Consider the following 19,248-nt stretch of genomic DNA (forward strand, 5'->3'; position numbering starts at 1 on the left):
GGGGGGCATGAAGGAAAGTCCAACCCTTAAAAAAAAAAAAAAAAATCACTCCCACTCTGGGGAGGGTACAATAGGGATTCATGGGGAGAAAGAGCAACGAGTGCATCCTCCTCCTCCACCCTCTTCGTTGTTTTTTTTAGTTTTTTTAGTGTGGTTTTCATCTTTGCGACGATGCTATTGAGAGCAGGAGCAGCCGAGGAAAAAGGCCCAGGGAATAAAAGCAATTTGTCCATTTTTCCGCTGTCAGAAAGGTATAATTGCGTCAGGGAAACTTTTCTCATGTCTGTGCTCATACATTGTGTTACCCTGCGAGGGGCAGGAGGCACACAACCTTCGTCTTTCACATCAAAGCCTCTCACAATGCGCAAGAAGAAGAAGAAGAAGAAGAAGAAGAAGAAGAAGAAGAAGGAAAAGAAAAAGATTCGGCACCTCAGACTCGCATGGGTTAGCAAACACAACAAGTCACTTTGGTGCAAACTCCGCGACGCTGGAGCTACCCGTTTGAAACGTCCCAGTTTCGGTCGGTTGCGTCTGATTGGCGTTGGCGGCAACAAGTGCCGATTCAGACGTGTCGGTGCCCGCAGGTGCCGCTCGGCGAACAGTCGGACGAGACGCGTGAGATCATGGGAATCGACATCTCCACAGATCAGCTGCCACAGCTTGTGCCGACGGTCTGTCAGATGCGAGACGGGCGGGGGAAATGTATGGCAATGGGTATTCTGCTCTTGACACGCGTCGCTTCATGTTCCGCCGGCGCTCCCCGTCGCCTTTTCGCCTGCTTCTGTTGAGCAAGCAAAACGGCAATGTGGAATTGATTTGCTGGGTTGTCGTGAAATGGGTAGAACGGTGAACATTAAAACAAAAGTGCACAAAAAACAAACAAACAAACAAACAAACAAACAAACAAACAAAAAACGTTGGACGGTTCTATCCAGCGCATTGGTGCAGCCGTGGAATTCTAATCCTGACGCAGATATAAATGTTAACAGTTGCTTCACAGCGTGTTTGAATAATGTGTGATTAATTTACGCCTCCAACAGCTTCAACCGCAGAATAAATAAAATATTATTTTTGTACCTCGAGGCGACATACTTTGCAACAGGAACACCTCGTGATTCACCTGTGGAGACACAGCGAGCAGCTCCTTCGTTTTGCTCCCTCTTGCCAGCATTTACTGCACATGCCGTAAAGCAGACATTAAAATGACCGAATGTGCTCTTTAAGCATGCATTTGTCAACTTCCACAAACGAGTTCATTAATTGGAAGACATAGTCTTATTCATCTTGGTTGGCAAGTTGGCAAGAGCTCTCATTTCGTGCTCCAAAGGATGCACGAGGAAAACTTCAGCAATGCATGTGTTTGTTTAATTATTTTTCCTAACACCCAGTGGGACATTATGAGACTGAATCAGTAACCTCTTCAGCAGGAATGACAGTGAGTTTTTTTTTTTTTTCTAAAAATGTGAAGAAAAGTGAGAAAAAGGACGGGCTGTCACTCAAGAATGCTCAGTCTGAAAGATGGACCCCCATCAAAGTCTCGCGCGGCCTCCGCCTCTTTGTGAGGAGAACTGATTAGGCAAAGGGAGGATTTTGCAAAATCTGTTGTTGTGATATTCTGCCCATGTAAGTGGTTCTTTGGAATGACGAGGATACGGCTGTTGCTGATGTGACTCTGCGGTTTGAAAGGGTCCTGCTTTGACTGTTTCACGCAAACAGGACAAATCATTTCAGCCTGAACATTAGCTTAGTTGAGGTTTCTGTCCAATATGACTAAACATTAAACTGTCAGTCACCAGCAGAAGCACACTAACAGTTCTACACTTTAATGTGATGCCCGTGGGCACAAGGTTGCCCCCAAGGACAACATGAGTAGCCCGCCAGATGCCTGCTCGAAAGATTGCACAACTCATTGAGCTGCGTCTAAAATTCAATTTTATCCAACCTTGTTAAGTCATAGTTGCTAATCATTGAGAACTGATTAATTTGATTAGTGTCTTTACATAGATGAGTAATGTATAACTCAGAGAGTTTGTTATTTCAGGAGAGTGTAGCAAACTGGGAGCCCTTCATATGACTGAGGACACCAGAAGTAGCTCTCAGTGCCAAAAAGGTTATTATATCTTATGAGAACATAATTTTCACCAACAACCTCCAAAATCTAAATAAGTGATCATTAACTGTTTGTCCTTGTGGAGCTCAGTCAGTATCTCAGTCTGCTCATCAACACCATGTTACTACTACATAACTTACATTGATGACCTTGTCTCTATGATTCTACACTGCCGGTACTTTAAAACCCAACGTTGTCCAAAGTGAAACGAGAACTTCCTACACCGCAGTCTTCCTTCCATCACCCTGAGCTATTTGACCTGACAGCATGATAGCATTTCAGATTCTGCTGTATATTGATTTCCCCATCTACATCATAAGCAGTCAAACTGTTGCAAATGTACAGACGTCGGTTCACCATTTGGTCTGTGACTGGATAACGTGAAAGTATAAGTCTATAAACATGCCAGCAAATCAGGGAGATGCTGTGTTGCGTTCCAAAATAGCTTTAATAGCTTTTACCCCGGATGTTAGCGCTAGGCTAGCTCGCATAAAACACCCACCAGCAATCTTATGTAAGTTAGCATGTAGGCTATGACGCGCAAAAGAGGGCAGAAAGAGCATTGTTTAATGAAATAATACGTTTGAAGGCTTACAAACAAACTGCTTGTTATAGTTAAAATAAATACACAAGGTTCAATGAGTTACTGTACATTTTACAGCAGACAATGAAACACTGCAAGATGTATGGCAGTTTAACGAGGGCCAGGTGTGGGTGAGGGGTAATTAGGGCAATTATGGGAAATGGGAAAACCACGAGGAAAAACACAAAAGACTACAAAATACAACACCAGTTAAGCTCAAAACCACAGAAAAGAACACAGGCTTACGCTACACCCGGGGCCTAAGCTGTTGTTTTCCCACAGTCGTGGTCCTGGTGGGGGTGACATTGGAAAAGCAACTGGAATTGTGCAGCATTTGACAGTAAAAATGTTCACACAGCAGACCACTAAGCTCTTAATAATCTATCTATCCATCCATCTATCTATGTATACATGTATATGTGTGTATATCTATATTAACATCAATATATCAATATGTACTGTATATATGTATATATAGACACACACACACACACACACACACACACACACACACACACACACACACACACACACACACACACACAGATAGATAGATAGATAGATAGATGGATAGATAGATAGATGTGTGTGTGTTCTTACCTGTACTATGAACAGTTTTCATGCCCTCGAAGGTATGTTCCTATAAAAGCCAGTCAGTCACCTGCTGCTTACTTTACAAGTATAATAAAGGAGAGACTTTGCAAAATCTAGGTGCGGCATTTATTTGGCATTTGCAAGGCTTAAACACAGCTTATTATTGTGTGCTCGCACACAGGCCGTGTTTTTAACAGAAAGCTCAACACGCGGCGGGTCATTAACCTCTGGTGAAAAGGCGAAACCCAAACTGGTAGCTAATCACATTGGCATCTGCTCCATTAGATCTCGTGGAGGAAGCGTGTCCATTCCTGCATCATCCGGCCCATTGTTGTCAACCCATCCATTCCAATTACCGGAGCCAAATGCAGCATTGACACAATGTGTTTCCAAACACCGAAGGGCAGCAGGACTAAGCAGGACTCTGCCATGTGATCTCCAGGAGGCACACGAAGCGATTTTGTGATTTAAAAATAATGACATTTGACTTGGGGCAGTATCCAGAGTGTTGACAGTCTGTTACAACCCCAGTCTCTCCTGAACCAATGGCCTCTTGAATCAGGCCAGGAGCCAGGAGCAATTCATCTTAATGGACTACAAAGTCTTCGTCCTTCCCTTGAGTTTAAAAATGACAGTCATTAAAGCAGATTTGAACCAAGACCTTCCTGCACCACAGTTTGCCTTCTACCACCCTGAGGTACTTGCCAGGACAGACACCTCATTGCTTTTTTTTAATTTGTGAATTGAAAATCTTTAGTGAAAGTTTGAAGAAGAACACTAAATTTAGATTGAATCCAACAAAGGTATGTGTGGCTTGTGTTGTTTTTTTCACAGTGCTCTCTTTTTTCTTGACTTAAAAAAGACATGAAGTCGTCAAAGCAATTTTAACTAAGAAGTTCCTGCACAACAGTCATCTTTCCGTCACCCTAAGACTTTTTGTCCTGATAGCTTCTGATTCCAGATTCTAATAGCACATTTCAAACTGGAGGGGCGTTGATGCAAAAAAAAATAACATCAACAATCATTCCAACAGACAATCCAGCATATTAAGTTTTAACTTCACACGATGCATACATCTGAGGTTAGACAAATAAATGAACGGAGGGTTTTCGCACACACCGACGTTCCTTCCAAAAACTTGTTGGCAATAAAACTGATTTGTGGTCCAAATGCGCCATCTAGTGGAGACGTGTTGGATTTCCATTTCTAAGTCGTTTCCAGGCTGGATGGCGCATGTACCGTCACAGGAACGTAAATACAAAATGCAGACTCCGAAACACAGATATTTCAACAGTGTGTATTTATATGTATGTCTGCATTTTCAATTTACATTTTATATATATATATATATATATACTTGTCCAGGGTGTCACCCTGCCTTCGCCCTAAGACAGCTGGGAGGGGCTCCAGCAGACCCCCGTGACCCTGAATAGGAATAAGCGGGTAGTAAAGAAAATGAATGAATGAATATACATATATATATATATATACACACATAAATACATACAGAAGCACACACATATGTCATTCATGTTTTGTTTTGTTTTTGAAAATATGCAAATATCTGTTTGCTTGTTTGTCTGTTGTTTTGAAGAAAAAACATTTTATGACAGGAAGCACACATGTGGAGCCACTTACAACACAAATCTCTGTTTGCTTCACTATGTACTGAGAGGCATTGATAACGCCACGCTCTGTAACTATCTATAATATTGGGAGTTGTTGTTTTTGTTTCCTGTTTTAAGAACCATCTGTATTTGGCTCCCCAGCTGTCAGACGTCTCCCCCTTTGACTTGGCTGCAGAGTCACCCTTGCTGATTTTCACACTCTGTCTGTTGTGCTGCCTAGCAGTAAAAGGGTTGGCAGTTCAAGACCCAGCTCCTACTGTCCATATGTTGAAGTGTCCTTGGGTGAGACACTGGACCCTAAACTTCTACGAATGGGCCTAGCAGTGACTTGCATGACAGCAGTTGCACATTGTTTTGAATGTGGAAAAATAAGGCATTTTGCAATGAGCAGCCCATTTTTCTGTTGCTACACTTGGGCAAAGTTAGAAAAATACTAGTGGCATCTGATTTATTTTAAGTTGATAAAGGCAGAACGTTTTTAGAGAGAATCTTCTGTTGACACGTTTGCATCTTGACAATAGAGAAAAAGGCACGAGGGGTTCATCTGACTTTATAAAAACTGTATTTCAGAAAGTGACAAGATACGTATTCATATTGTTAATTGCCAATATGCCTTAAACGTAACCTTTCATTTCCGCTGTCATTCAGCGAACAACAGTATGTCAGTGGAGCTCCAGAGGGCAGAAATGTCAGCGAGAAGCCCGGCACATCTACGCATGCTCAGTGCTGGCGTTTACGTTGCGCGCATGCGTGGTTGGCTCCGGCGGTCATTCATTATAAAGCCACCAGCTCCTCTGTCTCTTTCCACCTTCAGCCATTTTGACAATGTTGGGAGCTGTGGGACGCTGCTGCACCGGGGCTCTTCAGGCTCTCAAGCCTGGGGTCCAGCCCCTGAAAGCCCTCATTGGATCTCCAGCCGTCCTCTCACGTAAATACTGCATTCTTGTCCTTTTTGGCCGGATTTTTTTGGGCCATTTAAAGGGGTTTCTGACTGGGCTGACGCAGAAGGGCAGGGGCAATGCTTAGCATTAGCTGTTGCTAGCAGCACGTCGGCTAACGCACTAGGCCTTGATATCAAAGTGTCAATTTGGAAATTCACGAGCGATTCCACGACACCGAAAGCAACACATATGTGCACGTAGGATAGTTTTGACAGATGGCACGCCTTACCGTATGAGCATGTTGTGTTTTTGTCGCGCTAGCAGCAATGACCTCTGGGTAATGACATGAGGCGGTTGCAGGACACTGTGTACAGAATGCTAAACGAGCACGACATGCCAAAGTGTCGCAGCTACACATTTGTAACGTCGTTTTAAGTCAACCAACATGGCCTTCAGCTGTAGAGCTCACAGACATGACGCGACCTAAATACGTTCGCCTCTGAATATTTTTTTTTGTTGCTGCAAGTCGTATTAGCATTAGCACTGTTAGCTTGAAGTGCGTTTCATTCATCTGACAGTCTCTCCTTGACGTGAAGGGAAGAGGGCATTGCTTGTTATGTTACTTATAGGACCTGGCACAATTCTTTTTAAAGGGCGTTTGTTAGTTTTTGTTTTCCCATATTGCACATGTCTGAATTAAATGTTTTATATTCAATTATTTCCTGTTCTCAATTGTAAAGCACTTTGAGTTTACCTGCAATGAATTGTGCTATATAAACAAAATGGACATTGAGAAGGAGCTAATGTGACGCTGGTCCCTGCGCCAGCCGCCGCTCCTCAGACACGGGCTGACCTTCCCCGCTTTGGTTCGCAGGCAGAGACTATGTCGCACCTGCCGCCGCAGCTGCCGTCGCCAACGGGCGCATCGTGGCCGTCATCGGTGCCGTCGTCGACGTCCAGTTCGACGAGGGCCTCCCGCCCATCCTCAACGCCCTGGAGGTGGCCGGCCGTGAGTCCAGGCTAGTCCTGGAAGTTGCCCAGCACCTTGGTGAGCAGACGCCCTCCACCCTCATCCCAGCAAGGCTGGAAACAAACAAAACAAATGTCTATATTAAACAAGAAACACGGTTCTGTTTAGGGGAGAACACAGTGCGTACCATTGCCATGGACGGTACTGAGGGTCTGGTTCGTGGACAGAAGGTTCTGGACACTGGTGCCCCCATCAGAATCCCAGTGGGCCCAGAGACCCTGGGCAGGATCATGAACGTCATTGGCGAGCCCATTGACGAGAGGGGTCCCATCACCACCAAGCAGTAAGTGGCTTTGCAAATAATGCTTTTTTTTAATGCAGCATTCAGGGAGGCTTTGCAATTGAGTTGAATTCTTTTTCTTATTCTAATTTTGGTAAAGGCAGGCGTAAATGCCATTTTCCAGTTTAGTTGCGACAAATAAGAAAAGTTCCTCATGCCAAAGATGTTAACACCCTTAACTCTTTCACAATTGCCATCAAATGATCAGTGTTTACCACAATGTCTTCCAGGACTTCACCAATCCACGCCGAGGCCCCTGAATTCACAGACATGAGTGTGGAGCAGGAGATCCTGGTGACTGGCATCAAGGTGGTGGACCTGCTGGCCCCTTATGCCAAGGGAGGAAAGATCGGTCAGTGTTCACCTTTTTCTTTTTTTTCCCATGATTGTTTCTAGTCATAAAGAAATTTAATTCTTCTTCCCTCTATTAACTCTGTAATTTCCTTTCTTCCTCCTCACGGTCGCAGGTCTGTTTGGAGGCGCCGGTGTCGGCAAGACTGTCTTGATTATGGAGCTGATCAACAACGTGGCCAAGGCCCACGGTGGTTACTCTGTGTTTGCCGGTGTGGGCGAGCGTACCCGCGAGGGAAACGACTTGTACCATGAGATGATTGAGTCTGGCGTCATCAACCTGAAGGACACCACCTCCAAGGTGGGACTTTTGAGAGAAACGCACAGGTTACGGGTGAAACTTGCACTGCTGACGTGAAGTGACTCACCCCCCCCCCCCCCCCCCTCCTTTCCTCTCTCTAGGTCGCCCTGGTGTACGGACAGATGAACGAGCCCCCAGGCGCCCGCGCCAGAGTGGCCCTGACCGGACTGACCGTGGCCGAGTACTTCCGTGACCAGGAGGGTCAGGATGTGCTGCTCTTCATCGACAACATCTTCCGCTTCACACAGGCTGGCTCTGAGGTTTGCGACAAACGCCACCCGTCTTTGAATCTGTGTGACGAATCATTTTGACCGCGGCGATGGATGGTGACCGAGCCGTGTCCTTCCAGGTGTCTGCCCTGCTGGGTCGTATTCCCTCCGCCGTGGGTTACCAGCCCACTCTGGCCACTGACATGGGTACCATGCAGGAGAGAATCACCACCACCAAGAAGGGTTCCATCACATCCGTGCAGGCAAGTAAAAGAGCGCCAATCGTGCGACTGTTGTGGTTTCAGAGGACGTCTGAATGCGGTGGAGTGATGACTGAGTGGCTCGTTTGTTCCGACAGGCCATCTACGTGCCCGCTGACGATCTGACTGACCCCGCTCCCGCCACCACCTTCGCTCACTTGGACGCCACCACCGTGTTGTCCCGCGCCATCGCTGAGCTGGGTATCTACCCCGCCGTGGACCCCCTGGACTCCACCTCCCGTATCATGGACCCCAACATCGTGGGATCCGAGCACTACGACATCGCCCGTGGCGTGCAGAAAATCCTCCAGGTTTGCGACTTGTGGGTTGTTGCGATCAAGTTTCAGACTTGAGATGGGGGATTGACTAAGTGGTATTCTTCGCTCCTGTAGGACTACAAATCCCTGCAGGATATCATTGCCATCCTGGGTATGGACGAGTTGTCCGAGGAGGACAAAATGACGGTGTCGCGCGCCCGTAAGATCCAGCGTTTCCTGTCCCAGCCCTTCCAGGTGGCCGAGGTCTTCACCGGCCACTTGGGCAAGCTGGTGCCCCTCAAGGAGACCATCAAGGGCTTCCAGAGCATCCTTGGCGGTGAGTTTCAAGATGACCACGCTGCTAGCATGCCTTATGCTATACTATGCTACACTGAGTCTCCAGTGTGTTGTACTAATGCCACCTGTGCTTGTCCTCGCAGGCGAGTACGATGCCCTGCCCGAGCAGGCCTTCTACATGGTCGGCCCCATCGAGGAAGTGGTCCAGAAGGCCGAGAAGCTGGCAGAGGAGCACTCGTAAAACATTCAAACCATCTAACTGTTGGATAAAGTGGTGGGGAAAAAGAGAATGGGTCCTGTTTGGTTGGAGCACTTGGTTTGTAAAACATGTCAAAATACAGAAATGTACCTGTCCTGTCATCCATGAAAGAAAGTTCTATTTAATGTTTCCAATGAAAGATGGAATAAAAATACTCTTTACAAAAGCAGCTTGTCAATTCCGTACTTCCAGATAGCCGTAGCTGCTGTTTTCGCCTGTTCAATGTAGAGAAATGGCTGTCCTCCCTCACTCTGACCACCAGGCGGCAGCCTTCTCCAGCCATGCTGAGCTAAATTGTGTTGCAGCTTGTCATACTGAAATAAAACTGTGGACAAATGAAGTGAGTGTTTGTTTCCGACTGATACCCTGCAGCTATATATTTTCTGACCAATAGATGGCAGTATTTGCCTTCCACAAATCCTCAATGGATTAATTTTATAAAATTATGTGAATGAAAAAAAAACAACAATCCATCACATATTAAAGGTAAAGTTTGGCTACAGTGTAAAAAAAAAGTCTGTATTAGCTGCTATTATACAAGTCTGGTAACCTGGCAACTGAAGTTTGAATCCTTGTAGTTGTACAGTCAAAACCTTGCCTGGAAAAATAATTTAGAATTCCCCACCAATGAAAAAAATGAGTTAAAAAGATTTCTATGCAGTTACAAAACTTAATTGGATTTGAATATTTTCCAACCTTGTGCTGAAAATTGGGCCAAACTAGACTAAATCACATGCGGTGATGTGGTTTCATGGATAGAGTGTCTTACCTAGGTGCATCCTGTAAATAAGTTTATAGCACAAATGCAGACTCCCATTAATTGCAGCTTTAATGCGACCGTGACCTTTTCCACACAGCTATCAAGATGTGGGTCGTTATTTTACACAGAGTCCTATCTGCCAGGAGATAAGGTGTCCTTGACACTGCTGCAGCACCAGCCTTGGCCAGAAAAGCATAGAAATGTCCCTTTCAACAAATTTCATTGTAGCCACTTGTTGCAATGACAATAAAGAACATTTTATTTATTTTATTTTATTTTATTGTACATGCATATAAAAGCTATTCTAAAAGAGAGCACTTGTTGCAGGTTAGTCATAATATGACTGAGGCCATGTTTAACAGGCCTACTCTGCTGTGCAAGACAACAATGAAATGGAAGCAGACTGGAATAAAATAAAAATACAATTTATTTCTGCTGTCTTGCGAGAGGAATGGCCTCTAGAGTCAGGATGTAATCCTGGACGCGGCTGGGCATGTACGAGAGCGGCAGCCAGAAGAACTTGGCGTCCCAGCCGGGAGAGTAGCGGCTGCGGGGCCGGACGGCGGCCACGGCGTGCTCCATGCAGTGGACCACCTTCATCAGGTCGCTGTCGCTCATCTTGCCCAATTTTTCCGTTATCATTTTCAACGCTGGAAGAAAAAAAAACGGTGCAAGGTACAAAACGTGCGCAATAAATCATTCATTTGAGGGCCAAACGAAACAGATGGAAAATGAGGAACTTACCATCGTCTATGTAGCCACTTCCATAGTCGTCCTTGACCTCCTGAGGCAGTTTGTTCCACAGCGCCTGGACACTCTTGCCCAGGATGCCGCTGTCGGTCACGTTTGTCTTGAAGAAGCCCGGCTCGATGCAGAGGACCTTGACCCCGAAAGGCGCCATGTTTAGCCTAGTTTATAAAAAGGAGGAGAAACATTTTTGATCATTAGTGGTTTGTGAGCATAAGCCACTTTTTTTTTTCCCAAAAGGACCAGAAAAGGGGGATATCAACTGGTTTGATTCCAAGCAATTGAAAAAAATGGATGAAATGCAGCTATTTTATGACTAACTTACTAATAATTTTTTCATGTTTGGCAGGCCGGATTCAAAAGGTTAACAGGCCGCGTATGGCCCCCGGGCCATAGTTTGTCCATGTCTATGCTAGACAATACCTTAAAGCACCTCAAAGCCCATATTTGACTGTGACCGTAGCTCAATGTTGGGCCTATGAGATCAAAGAATTGTGCAGCATGTGTCTAAGCCTGAAGACCGCAAAGAGGGCACGAATATAAAAACCTGTTCTGCTGCCGGGTACAGTCGTGTTTGTTTATCTTTAATGCCGTGATAATTAAGTTGGATCCTTCTTTCTCACTCTGATGACTCCAAGTGAGCCACCCTGACTGTAGAATCTGCTCGTCGTCGGTATCAGCAGTATGATGCATTCCAAGAGGGTTTAGAAGGGGGCCAAACCACGAAAGAATTTGTTGCGTGTTTCTCATCAAGGAGGCAAGGACGAGGTCAGCGTTGGCTGCAAGTTCGACGGCCTCACCTCAGGCAGTCGTTGAATCCCTCCACGCCGTACTTGGACACGGTGTAGGGCCCCCCCGTCGGGCTGATGCGGCCGAACACGCTGGCCACGTTGACCACGCGGCCCCTGGCCTTCTTGATCATGGGCAGGACGCTGAGGGTCACGGCGATCACGCCGTTCAGGTTCACGTCCAGCATGTACTTGTAGTCGTCGATGGTGAGCCAGTCGCACGGGGCGGAGGGGACGGACACGCCCGCGTTGTTCACCACGGCCCACAGCCCTGCGGGCGAGCGTGCGAATGCAGAGTTTGTTAGGACACGCGGTGCAAAAGGTGGAACATTTCACATCTGTGAATGAGTGAGTCACAGATGCACAGGCTGGAATGAAAACAGATGAATGGTGAAATTGATGATTATGGAAAAAGAAATTACACACTGGACCCTTCGGAGGTCGATAAAATTCAGTGCGAGGGTTTCGCAACGAACACCAGGTGAGAGGCGAATGATGTGGCAAGATTACAACAAACGGATAGCTGCCAACAAATTGAGGAGAGTGAACTCTGCTCGCTCACCGCGTTCTCCCACTTTGGCCTTGATCAGGGCGGCCGCCTTCTCCACGCTGTCCTTGGAGCTGACGTCCAGGTGTATCGTCATCAGGTTGGAGGAGCAGGCCTTCTTCAGCTCCTCCTCGCCCTTCTCGGTGAAGCAGCCGGCGATCACCCTGAAGCCCTGCTTGTCCAGGTGGCGGGCCAGGAGGTTGCCGAAACCCGAGTCGCAGCCCGTCACGTACACGTACTTGCTGCCCTTGTCGGGGACCCTGGGCAGCTCCCTGACCCAGCGGTACAGGTAGTAGAAGAGCACCAGGCCCAGCAGGTACAGGAACATGGCTGCAGGTGCAGAGGGGTGGGGTGGGGTGGGGTGGGGGGGATCGAGTCAGGTTTCAAAAATATGCATCTGACTGAGCAAACAAACAAGTAGCTTTGCAATGTAAAATTAAAAGCAAGTCATATTAGAACAGATGAACAAACTCTCCCAGCGCAGTTCAGCAATCATCCAGGTGCATTAACGCTCATAATGCATCTTTAATCATTCAATTGTCACTGAAATGATCTACTCAGTGGATATTAAAGCAAACACATCTACTTTTCTGAGTTTGCCTGACTAATGTAATAGCTAATGTCCACATAGCCGCTTGCAACACGCAGGTGACAAAGTCCGGCGCACGGCACAAAGTGCAGCGAAACACTCACGAATTTCTCAACTCTTTCCCCAAACTTGGCAGCGTCATCTATCTCAGCTATTTCCTCAGTCGTTCTTGTTTGAGCGGCGCATCCGCGAATTATCGAGCCTCGACATTCCTAACACATTTCTCGCTCTATCTCCTTTGAAACACGGCGGTAAGTAGCAGCGAACCTGTGGTGCAAGTGTCCTTCTGGATCGCCTCAGGTGGAGAAGGTTTTGTTGTTGTTGTTGTTGTTGTTTTTACCCCTGCAGCCGTGCAGCGGTGACGAAAACACCCACGACGACGCTCGCAAGTCGTGCAACGGAGTGCGACGGGCAGCGATATCCTGCAAAGAAAGTGGACTCCCTCTGCGCTCCTCCTCCTTTCTTTCCACCTGGCGGCCGCTGACGGTATTGCGGGAACAATAAACTTTGAACAGTTTGGTTTTGCACAAACCGTCATCGTGTGTGGCCAGTGCAGGTACTGGCAATCTTGTCAAAGTCAGTATCAGGAGGATCTACTAAATATTGATGTCATTTTTCTGTTGGGGTGCCCAAATTAATGCACCTGCCTACTTTTGTTTAAATAATTATTGCACACATAAACTTCATTTCACTTCTCAAATATCACTGTGTTTGTCTGCTATATGATATACAGTATTTAACGGAAATTGCTGATCGGAACAACCAATGATTTATGAAATCAAAATCTTGAAAATGATCAGGGGTGCCCAAACTTTTTCATCCCACTGTATATAGATATACTGTACAGAGTAGACGGTATCTTCTTTGGGAGGACTTTAATATGAGTGCACTCGATTCCCCACAAGATGGCAGCAATGTTCCGTGGACGCTTAAGAGTTGCTTGAGCCCTGCAAGATATCAGAATGATTGTTATTACTCAAATTGGCTATTGTCTTCGTTAAGATGTGTTCAGGTCAGTCCCAATGCAGCTATTATAACTGCTAAAACAAATTACACCTTAAACATATTCTCACCTGTTTTCTAGAGAAAATGTAAAAAAAATAATTACTTGTAAATATTATAATAATAATAATAAAAAAAATAATAAAAAATATATATATGTATATATATTATCATATATAATTATATGATAATAAAAATTCTGAGACTTTTTTTTTCCAAGTAAAAATTCACCAAACTAGTTCCATTGGGAACTTCAAATATCAAAACATGTCAGCCTTGTTTATGTTAGTTAAAAAGGCCAAGAAATGATTTAATGACTTCAAATGGTCATGAGGGCATATTGCAGAAAATGGTAATGTTTATCTCCTTTCTGATACCTCAGGCTGTGATATTAGAGTAACATCCTGAAACCTTGAGTAGATTTTTAGTGAAAGTCAGACAAAAGAAGCAATTAATCCACCTGTATGGCTGCCTGGGTCTATGGGTGTTGCTTTACAAGAGTGCGACGCACGCTCCGGTTCAAAACAACTCCAGCAGAGAGAGAGTGCGAGCTTGAGCGACACTCACTGAAGAGCCTGTGGAACCATGTTCCTGTACCTGCTGGGCCTGGTGCTCTTCTACTACCTGTACCGCTGGGTCAGGGAGCTGCCCAGGGTCCCCGACAAGGGCAGCAAGTACGTGTACGTGACGGGCTGCGACTCGGGTTTCGGCAACCTCCTGGCCCGCCACCTGGACAAGCAGGGCTTCAGGGTGATCGCCGGCTGCTTCACCGAGAAGGGCGAGGAGGAGCTGAAGAAGGCCTGCTCCTCCAACCTGATGACGATACACCTGGACGTCAGCTCCAAGGACAGCGTGGAGAAGGCGGCCGCCCTGATCAAGGCCAAAGTGGGAGAACGTGGTGAGCATGTATAATTGAACTGACTAATTTCGATCCCCCCCTCATCTTTTGATCTAAAAGAGAATTCACACTATTCATATGTGATCTGCTATAATCCTCTACAGACACATAATTGTTAACATTATACAATTATATGACTAAGGCAATTATGTATAATTGCATAATTTGCCAGTATGGAGATAATCTTTCTATCATTCTCTTCATTAAGTGAAAAATACTGTTGTTATTAATGAGGGCCAGCTTCTAATTTAGGCAGCTGTAGCCGGGTCGCTGTCACAAATTTCAACTAAATCCGACCAAAGTTTTCCAAACGTCGTCACGAAACTGCAAAAATTTAAACTCCCCTCAATGTTTTCAAACGTCAACAACTCGTTCCCTAAAAGTGGCGGGGCTGCATCCCATGTCTCCTCTGGCAGGGCTGTGGGCCGTGGTGAACAACGCGGCCACCTCCGTCCCCTCCGCCCCGTGCGACTGGCTCAACCCCGACGACTACAAGTCCGTGCTGGACGTGAACCTGAACGGCGTGATCGCCGTGACCCTCAGCGTCCTGCCCCTGGTCAAGAAGGCCAGGGGGCGGGTGGTGAACGTGGCCAGCGTGTTGGGACGGGTCAGCCCCATTGGAGGGCCATACCCCGTGTCCAAGTACGGCGTGGAGGGATTCAACGACAGCCTGAGGTGAGGCTATGAGCTGAAACTCTTCTTTTCCTGCTCCTCGTTGCTCCATCAGGTGAATTGTATGGAAGCCCATTTCCGCCATTAAAAAAAAAAAGGAAAGAAAAAAAGCACCATAGTAATTCATAATTATGAGATAAGAAAGTCGGAATTATGCCAAAAATAAAATAAATAAAAATTAAGTCGATTATGTCGAAATTATGAGGTAAAAAGTCATAATTTCGACCTTTTATCTCATAATTGAAACTTTTTATCTCAACATTTTGACTTTTTATCTCATAATTATGACTAACCATAGTTTTTTCTTTCTTTTTTTAAACTGCTGGAAATGTGCTTTCATTGAATTGCCAGTGTGACCGTGTGACAAACGATGCCCCCTTAGGTTATGCATGGCGCCTTTTGGTGTGAAGGTGCTCTGCATCGAGCCGGGCTTATTCCGCACGAACCTGACCGACCCCGCCATCATGAGCAAGACCACCAAGATGCTCTGGGACAGAATGCCTCAGGAGGTCAGGGACGACTACGGGACTGAATACCTGCGAAAGAGTACGTATAAGGCGGTCGTCCTACCGTCGCACATTTCTGTTGTTCATTTTCTTGAGTCATTTCCCTCTCTCTCTCTCTCTCTCTCTCTCTCTCTCTCTCTCTCTCTCTCTCTCCCGCCTTTGTTTTCTTAGGCACGAGCGTAACGGACTACCGCGGCTACAAAGGGGGCGACCCGATGGACGTGGTCCGCTGCATGGAGCACGCCGTGGCCGCCGTCCGGCCCCGCGCCCGCTACTCTCCCGGCTGGGACGCCAAGTTGTTCTGGCTGCCGCTGTCGTACATGCCCAGCCGCGTCCAGGATTACATTTGGAAAGAAGACGCTGCCATTGCCAGGCAGCAGCAGCAGCAGCAGCAGCAGCAGCAGCGCTGAACCCAAATATCCTGTCAACTTGGCCAAGTGTAGCACATATATCTCTCGGAAGTAGATACTTTGTGAATATGAACGAATAAAGAGCATCACGTGGCAGGAGAGCAAACTGCAAACAAAATGGCGCTTCTGAAACCCTTCACACGTTGTATCACACGAGGGTGTGTAAACAACCCCTTCCATCGGCTGCTTCACAGAGGCGGCCATGCGAAGTGGCTGTTGAAGCCCTCAACTATTTACTTTGACTGCAGGGGCTCTTCCTCCTCTTCCTCCTACCGTCAGCAGCAGAAGACAGTACAAACACACACAAGTTGAGCAAGTCAACTCAGTCAACTTGCACTGTCTGAAGTGTTTGGGGAACAGTGAAAGCAACAGTTAGAAATGATGGGATTCAAAGGAAGTTGTAAATGACCATGGCCCCTGTTTTCCCTTTTCTTTATTTTTTTTCCCTCTCTCTCTCTCTCTCTCTCTCTCTCTCTCTCTCTCTCTCACTCTCTTTCTCTTTGCTAATTCCCGCCAGCATTTTTTCACGAGAGTCACTCGGAATGAATAGCCGTTGGGCCTTTTGATTGCTAATAATCAGTATTTTTTTTCACTCCATGAGAGCTGATTCCTTTAGTCGAAGAAGAAGCAACATAGCTTGTATGATTTTCACCTCGTTATCACGGCTGCTTTAGGAAAGCTGACAGATCATTTAAGCTACCTTTAGGCTGCAGGCGTGTTTGCAATATGCTCCCTTGTCTCTAGATGGCGCCAAATCGTACGCAGCAATTTTAGTTGCGCTTTTACACATATTGTAGACGTGAAATGTCATGTAGGGTCACGACACCTTATTTCAAGCTTCAATCAAACAATACAGCATCGACACAAATGTGTATTTGAAGCGCTGTTCCAAGGCAATTTTATTCTTTAAGGCAAGGAAAGCAATAAAATGATCTCAAATCATCGTGGTTTCTATGAGTCTCTTTCTGCGTTTTCCTCCCGCTGCAGCCTGACGCTCCTGCAATCACGTCACTCATTAGAATGCAGTGACGTGTACTGTAGGTCACACCTGTCGGCTCAAACGGGCACACCTGAAACCCACTCTCTGTCCACAAGGTGGCAGCAGCGCTATTTAGAAATTCATCCCATCCTGAACGCACTCCAGAGGAAGCCTTGCTTTCCTCTGGCGCCTCAGGTCTTTTAGGTTTCAGTGATTAAATTGACTGGATGACTGAGCAACAAGCTTGTTGCTGGTAGCAAGTGACTAGACAAGTCCGGCAGCAGCACTAGCAGCAACAACAGCTATGGGGTAGCTTCAGTTTGCTTTTTTTGGGGGGGGGGGGGGCCCTAGCCGATTTTTGGCTTCTTTGGTAAAATGCTTACAACAAAACCAACCCTACGAACTACAGTCAAGTCAGAACCGTCATTACTTCAGGACAGCCTGCGTGATCCTTTTGCCCGTTTTTTGCTTCTTGGCACCAAAGGGAGTTGCAATTCTAATCTCGTTGTACCCTGTACAAGGACAGTAAAGCCTATTCTATTCTATTCTATTACAGATGTTGCAATGTCTCAAATGATATACAAACATCAGCGCAAACGAGAAAACAGAATCAACAGGAAATTGTATAAGTCTCACTACAAATAAAAACCTATCGAAAAAAGACAACACCAACTGGAACACCTTTCTGGAATACCAATTTCCTAGATGTAAACATTCCAACCTCGGAGGGGCAAAGGCCACGCTGTGTGGAAGCTTCAGGTGCATCAGAAATCACACCGCAAGCAGAGCAGAGCAGAGCAGAGCAGAGCAGAGGCAATTTCACCTCCTGCTGAGACGCTATTTATGTAACTAAAAACGCTTAATGTTGGCTGGGTTGAAAACATTCCATTTCCACTCCCGTGGTTTTCTCACAGCCTTCTGTTATGTGTAATTTTCATTAGTGATAATAATACTGCTAACACTACTACTACTACTACTACTACTAATAATTATAATAATTATAATAATTATAATAATAATGATAAATCCTTCTTCAAAAACGTTAACCTTTCACAAGCTTAAAAGGTTCATCAACACCTTTGCGCTGCGGCCCTCTGGGCTGATCCTGACTGTGCGTGAAGGCAGCGGTCAGTGACCGTCGGGTCGCCCTCGCCAGTGGGCCCTCGTGTGTTTTCGTTTGGAAGTGTGCAGGCCGTGTTTGCCATTCTTATCCCTGTGCACGTTAGCGCCCCACCGCCGGGGTCACACAGATTGAAAACGGAGACGCTGGACTGAGTCTGATGGGACAAAATCAAAGAAACCAGTGAAAAACAAAAACAAAAAAACCCAACATTTGGCCACACCACTGCTCCATTCTCAGCCCATTGTTCCGACGGTTGTCTTCATGCAGCAGGGTGACACAGTGGGAGCATCAGCTGGGAATCGATGGGGGAGGAGGGGTGGGGAGGGCCGATCAGATATAAAGTAGGGCATCTTAGCTTTGGGCACGTCAGGCTGTGTTTGCAACAACTCTGTGGAAGGGCGAGGACAAACTCGGGACCCAGGAAGTGAAGGAGCTGCAGGTGGTGGTGAGTCCGAGTCTGAGGAGGTTGATGACCTCTCGTACACGTTCAAATGTCAACACAGCCGCTGCCAAATTCATCTGGTGAAGACTTGTAGCAGAAATGTGGCTTGAGCACTCGCTGTTTGCATCAAAAATGAAAAAAAAAAGAAGCTAATTGCCCCCCCCCTGTTTCCCTTTTATATAAAACTTCCTACGCAGAGGTGAGAGATCTGTCCTGGAAATGAATAATTAAGCTGAGCAATCGCTCCACTGAAGCTGTCGTGCCCTCCCCCCCACCCCCAATTAAAAAGGGCAGCGCTGAGAACGCTATCAAAAAGCAATTGAGGAATTGTTGACTTGAGCCGCTGCACTTTGCTTAAAATCCCATTAATCCCTGCATTCGCACACAAGTTTGAGGGTTGGGTGGGGGTCACTTCAAGCCCCCGGGGGCGGTGTGAAGTGTCTCAGCCCCACATAACATAACACTCGCAAAAACAATTCTTGGCGGACGAAGAGTTTGACTTTTGCGTCGCAAGAATGCGTTAGCAGGGAAATGTTTGCCCAGCGGGGGTCAGCGGCCTTTTCCCCCGCACCATGAACCGACAGGACACTTACCCTCAAACAAAGCACTCTGACCCTGAGCTCCAGCCAAAGACCCCGATGTGTTCAATAAGAGCACGTGAAGCGGCCGCACGCACAAGCGCACATGTGAAGTCCTGTAACAGTGAGTCCTCCCGCTCCCGCGTGCCACGACCGAGCAGCTGCGC

The 19,248-nt window shown here is 46.4% G+C and overlaps 3 protein-coding genes across 3 annotated transcripts; 2 read left to right on the forward strand and 1 right to left on the reverse strand.

The window, feature by feature from the left end:
- The first annotated feature begins 5,686 nt into the window (after window positions 1–5,686).
- On the forward strand, window positions 5,687–9,380 carry LOC142882860 (ATP synthase F(1) complex catalytic subunit beta, mitochondrial). Its single transcript, XM_076017566.1, has 10 exons — window positions 5,687–5,843; window positions 6,671–6,844; window positions 6,935–7,109; window positions 7,337–7,458; window positions 7,574–7,758; window positions 7,860–8,018; window positions 8,108–8,230; window positions 8,326–8,538; window positions 8,620–8,821; window positions 8,925–9,380. Exons 1-10 carry the CDS (start codon window positions 5,741–5,743, stop codon window positions 9,020–9,022), a joined length of 1,554 nt encoding a protein of 517 aa, XP_075873681.1. The 5' UTR covers window positions 5,687–5,740; the 3' UTR covers window positions 9,023–9,380.
- Window positions 9,381–10,209: 829 nt separating this feature from the next.
- Window positions 10,210–12,889, reverse strand: LOC142882863 (retinol dehydrogenase 7-like). Its single transcript, XM_076017569.1, has 5 exons — window positions 12,739–12,889; window positions 11,898–12,212; window positions 11,348–11,606; window positions 10,545–10,708; window positions 10,210–10,450 (listed from the first exon to the last, which is right to left on the reverse strand). The coding sequence occupies exons 2-5, from the start codon at window positions 12,208–12,210 to the stop codon at window positions 10,227–10,229; spliced, it is 960 nt and encodes a 319-aa protein (XP_075873684.1). The 5' UTR covers window positions 12,211–12,212; window positions 12,739–12,889; the 3' UTR covers window positions 10,210–10,226.
- A 1,108-nt stretch (window positions 12,890–13,997) lies between these two features.
- On the forward strand, window positions 13,998–16,213 carry LOC142882862 (retinol dehydrogenase 16-like). The gene is made up of 4 exons (XM_076017568.1): window positions 13,998–14,371; window positions 14,788–15,046; window positions 15,426–15,589; window positions 15,721–16,213. Exons 1-4 carry the CDS (start codon window positions 14,059–14,061, stop codon window positions 15,957–15,959), a joined length of 975 nt encoding a protein of 324 aa, XP_075873683.1. The 5' UTR covers window positions 13,998–14,058; the 3' UTR covers window positions 15,960–16,213.
- Window positions 16,214–19,248: the final 3,035 nt, after the last annotated feature.

Source organism: Nelusetta ayraudi, unplaced genomic scaffold (genome assembly GCF_046127955.1).
Source record: "Nelusetta ayraudi isolate G7.1 ecotype Tasmania unplaced genomic scaffold, CSIRO-AGI_Nayr_v1 ptg000006l, whole genome shotgun sequence".
Classification (NCBI taxonomy): domain Eukaryota; kingdom Metazoa; phylum Chordata; class Actinopteri; order Tetraodontiformes; family Monacanthidae; genus Nelusetta; species Nelusetta ayraudi.

What these genes read in the sequence shown, in the direction of transcription:
- LOC142882860 (XM_076017566.1), top strand. Translation starts at nt 5,741, where the DNA reads ATGTTGGGAGCTGTGGGACGCTGCTGCACCGGGGCTCTTCAGGCTCTC. An exon ending in TGAAGGACACCACCTCCAAG is followed by an intron (nt 7,759 to 7,859) that starts GTGGGACTTTTG and finishes TCCTCTCTCTAG; the next exon opens with GTCGCCCTGGTGTACGGACA. An exon ending in CTTCCAGAGCATCCTTGGCG is followed by an intron (nt 8,822 to 8,924) that starts GTGAGTTTCAAG and finishes TTGTCCTCGCAG; the next exon opens with GCGAGTACGATGCCCTGCCC.
- LOC142882863 (XM_076017569.1), bottom strand. Translation starts at nt 12,210, where the DNA reads ATGTTCCTGTACCTGCTGGGCCTGGTGCTCTTCTACTACCTGTACCGC. An exon ending in GGCCAAAGTGGGAGAACGCG is followed by an intron (nt 11,607 to 11,897) that starts GTGAGCGAGCAG and finishes GCTCGCCCGCAG; the next exon opens with GGCTGTGGGCCGTGGTGAAC. An exon ending in AAGTGGCTACATAGACGATG is followed by an intron (nt 10,451 to 10,544) that starts GTAAGTTCCTCA and finishes TTTTTCTTCCAG; the next exon opens with CGTTGAAAATGATAACGGAA.
- LOC142882862 (XM_076017568.1), top strand. Translation starts at nt 14,059, where the DNA reads ATGTTCCTGTACCTGCTGGGCCTGGTGCTCTTCTACTACCTGTACCGC. An exon ending in GGATTCAACGACAGCCTGAG is followed by an intron (nt 15,047 to 15,425) that starts GTGAGGCTATGA and finishes ATGCCCCCTTAG; the next exon opens with GTTATGCATGGCGCCTTTTG. An exon ending in GACTGAATACCTGCGAAAGA is followed by an intron (nt 15,590 to 15,720) that starts GTACGTATAAGG and finishes TTGTTTTCTTAG; the next exon opens with GCACGAGCGTAACGGACTAC.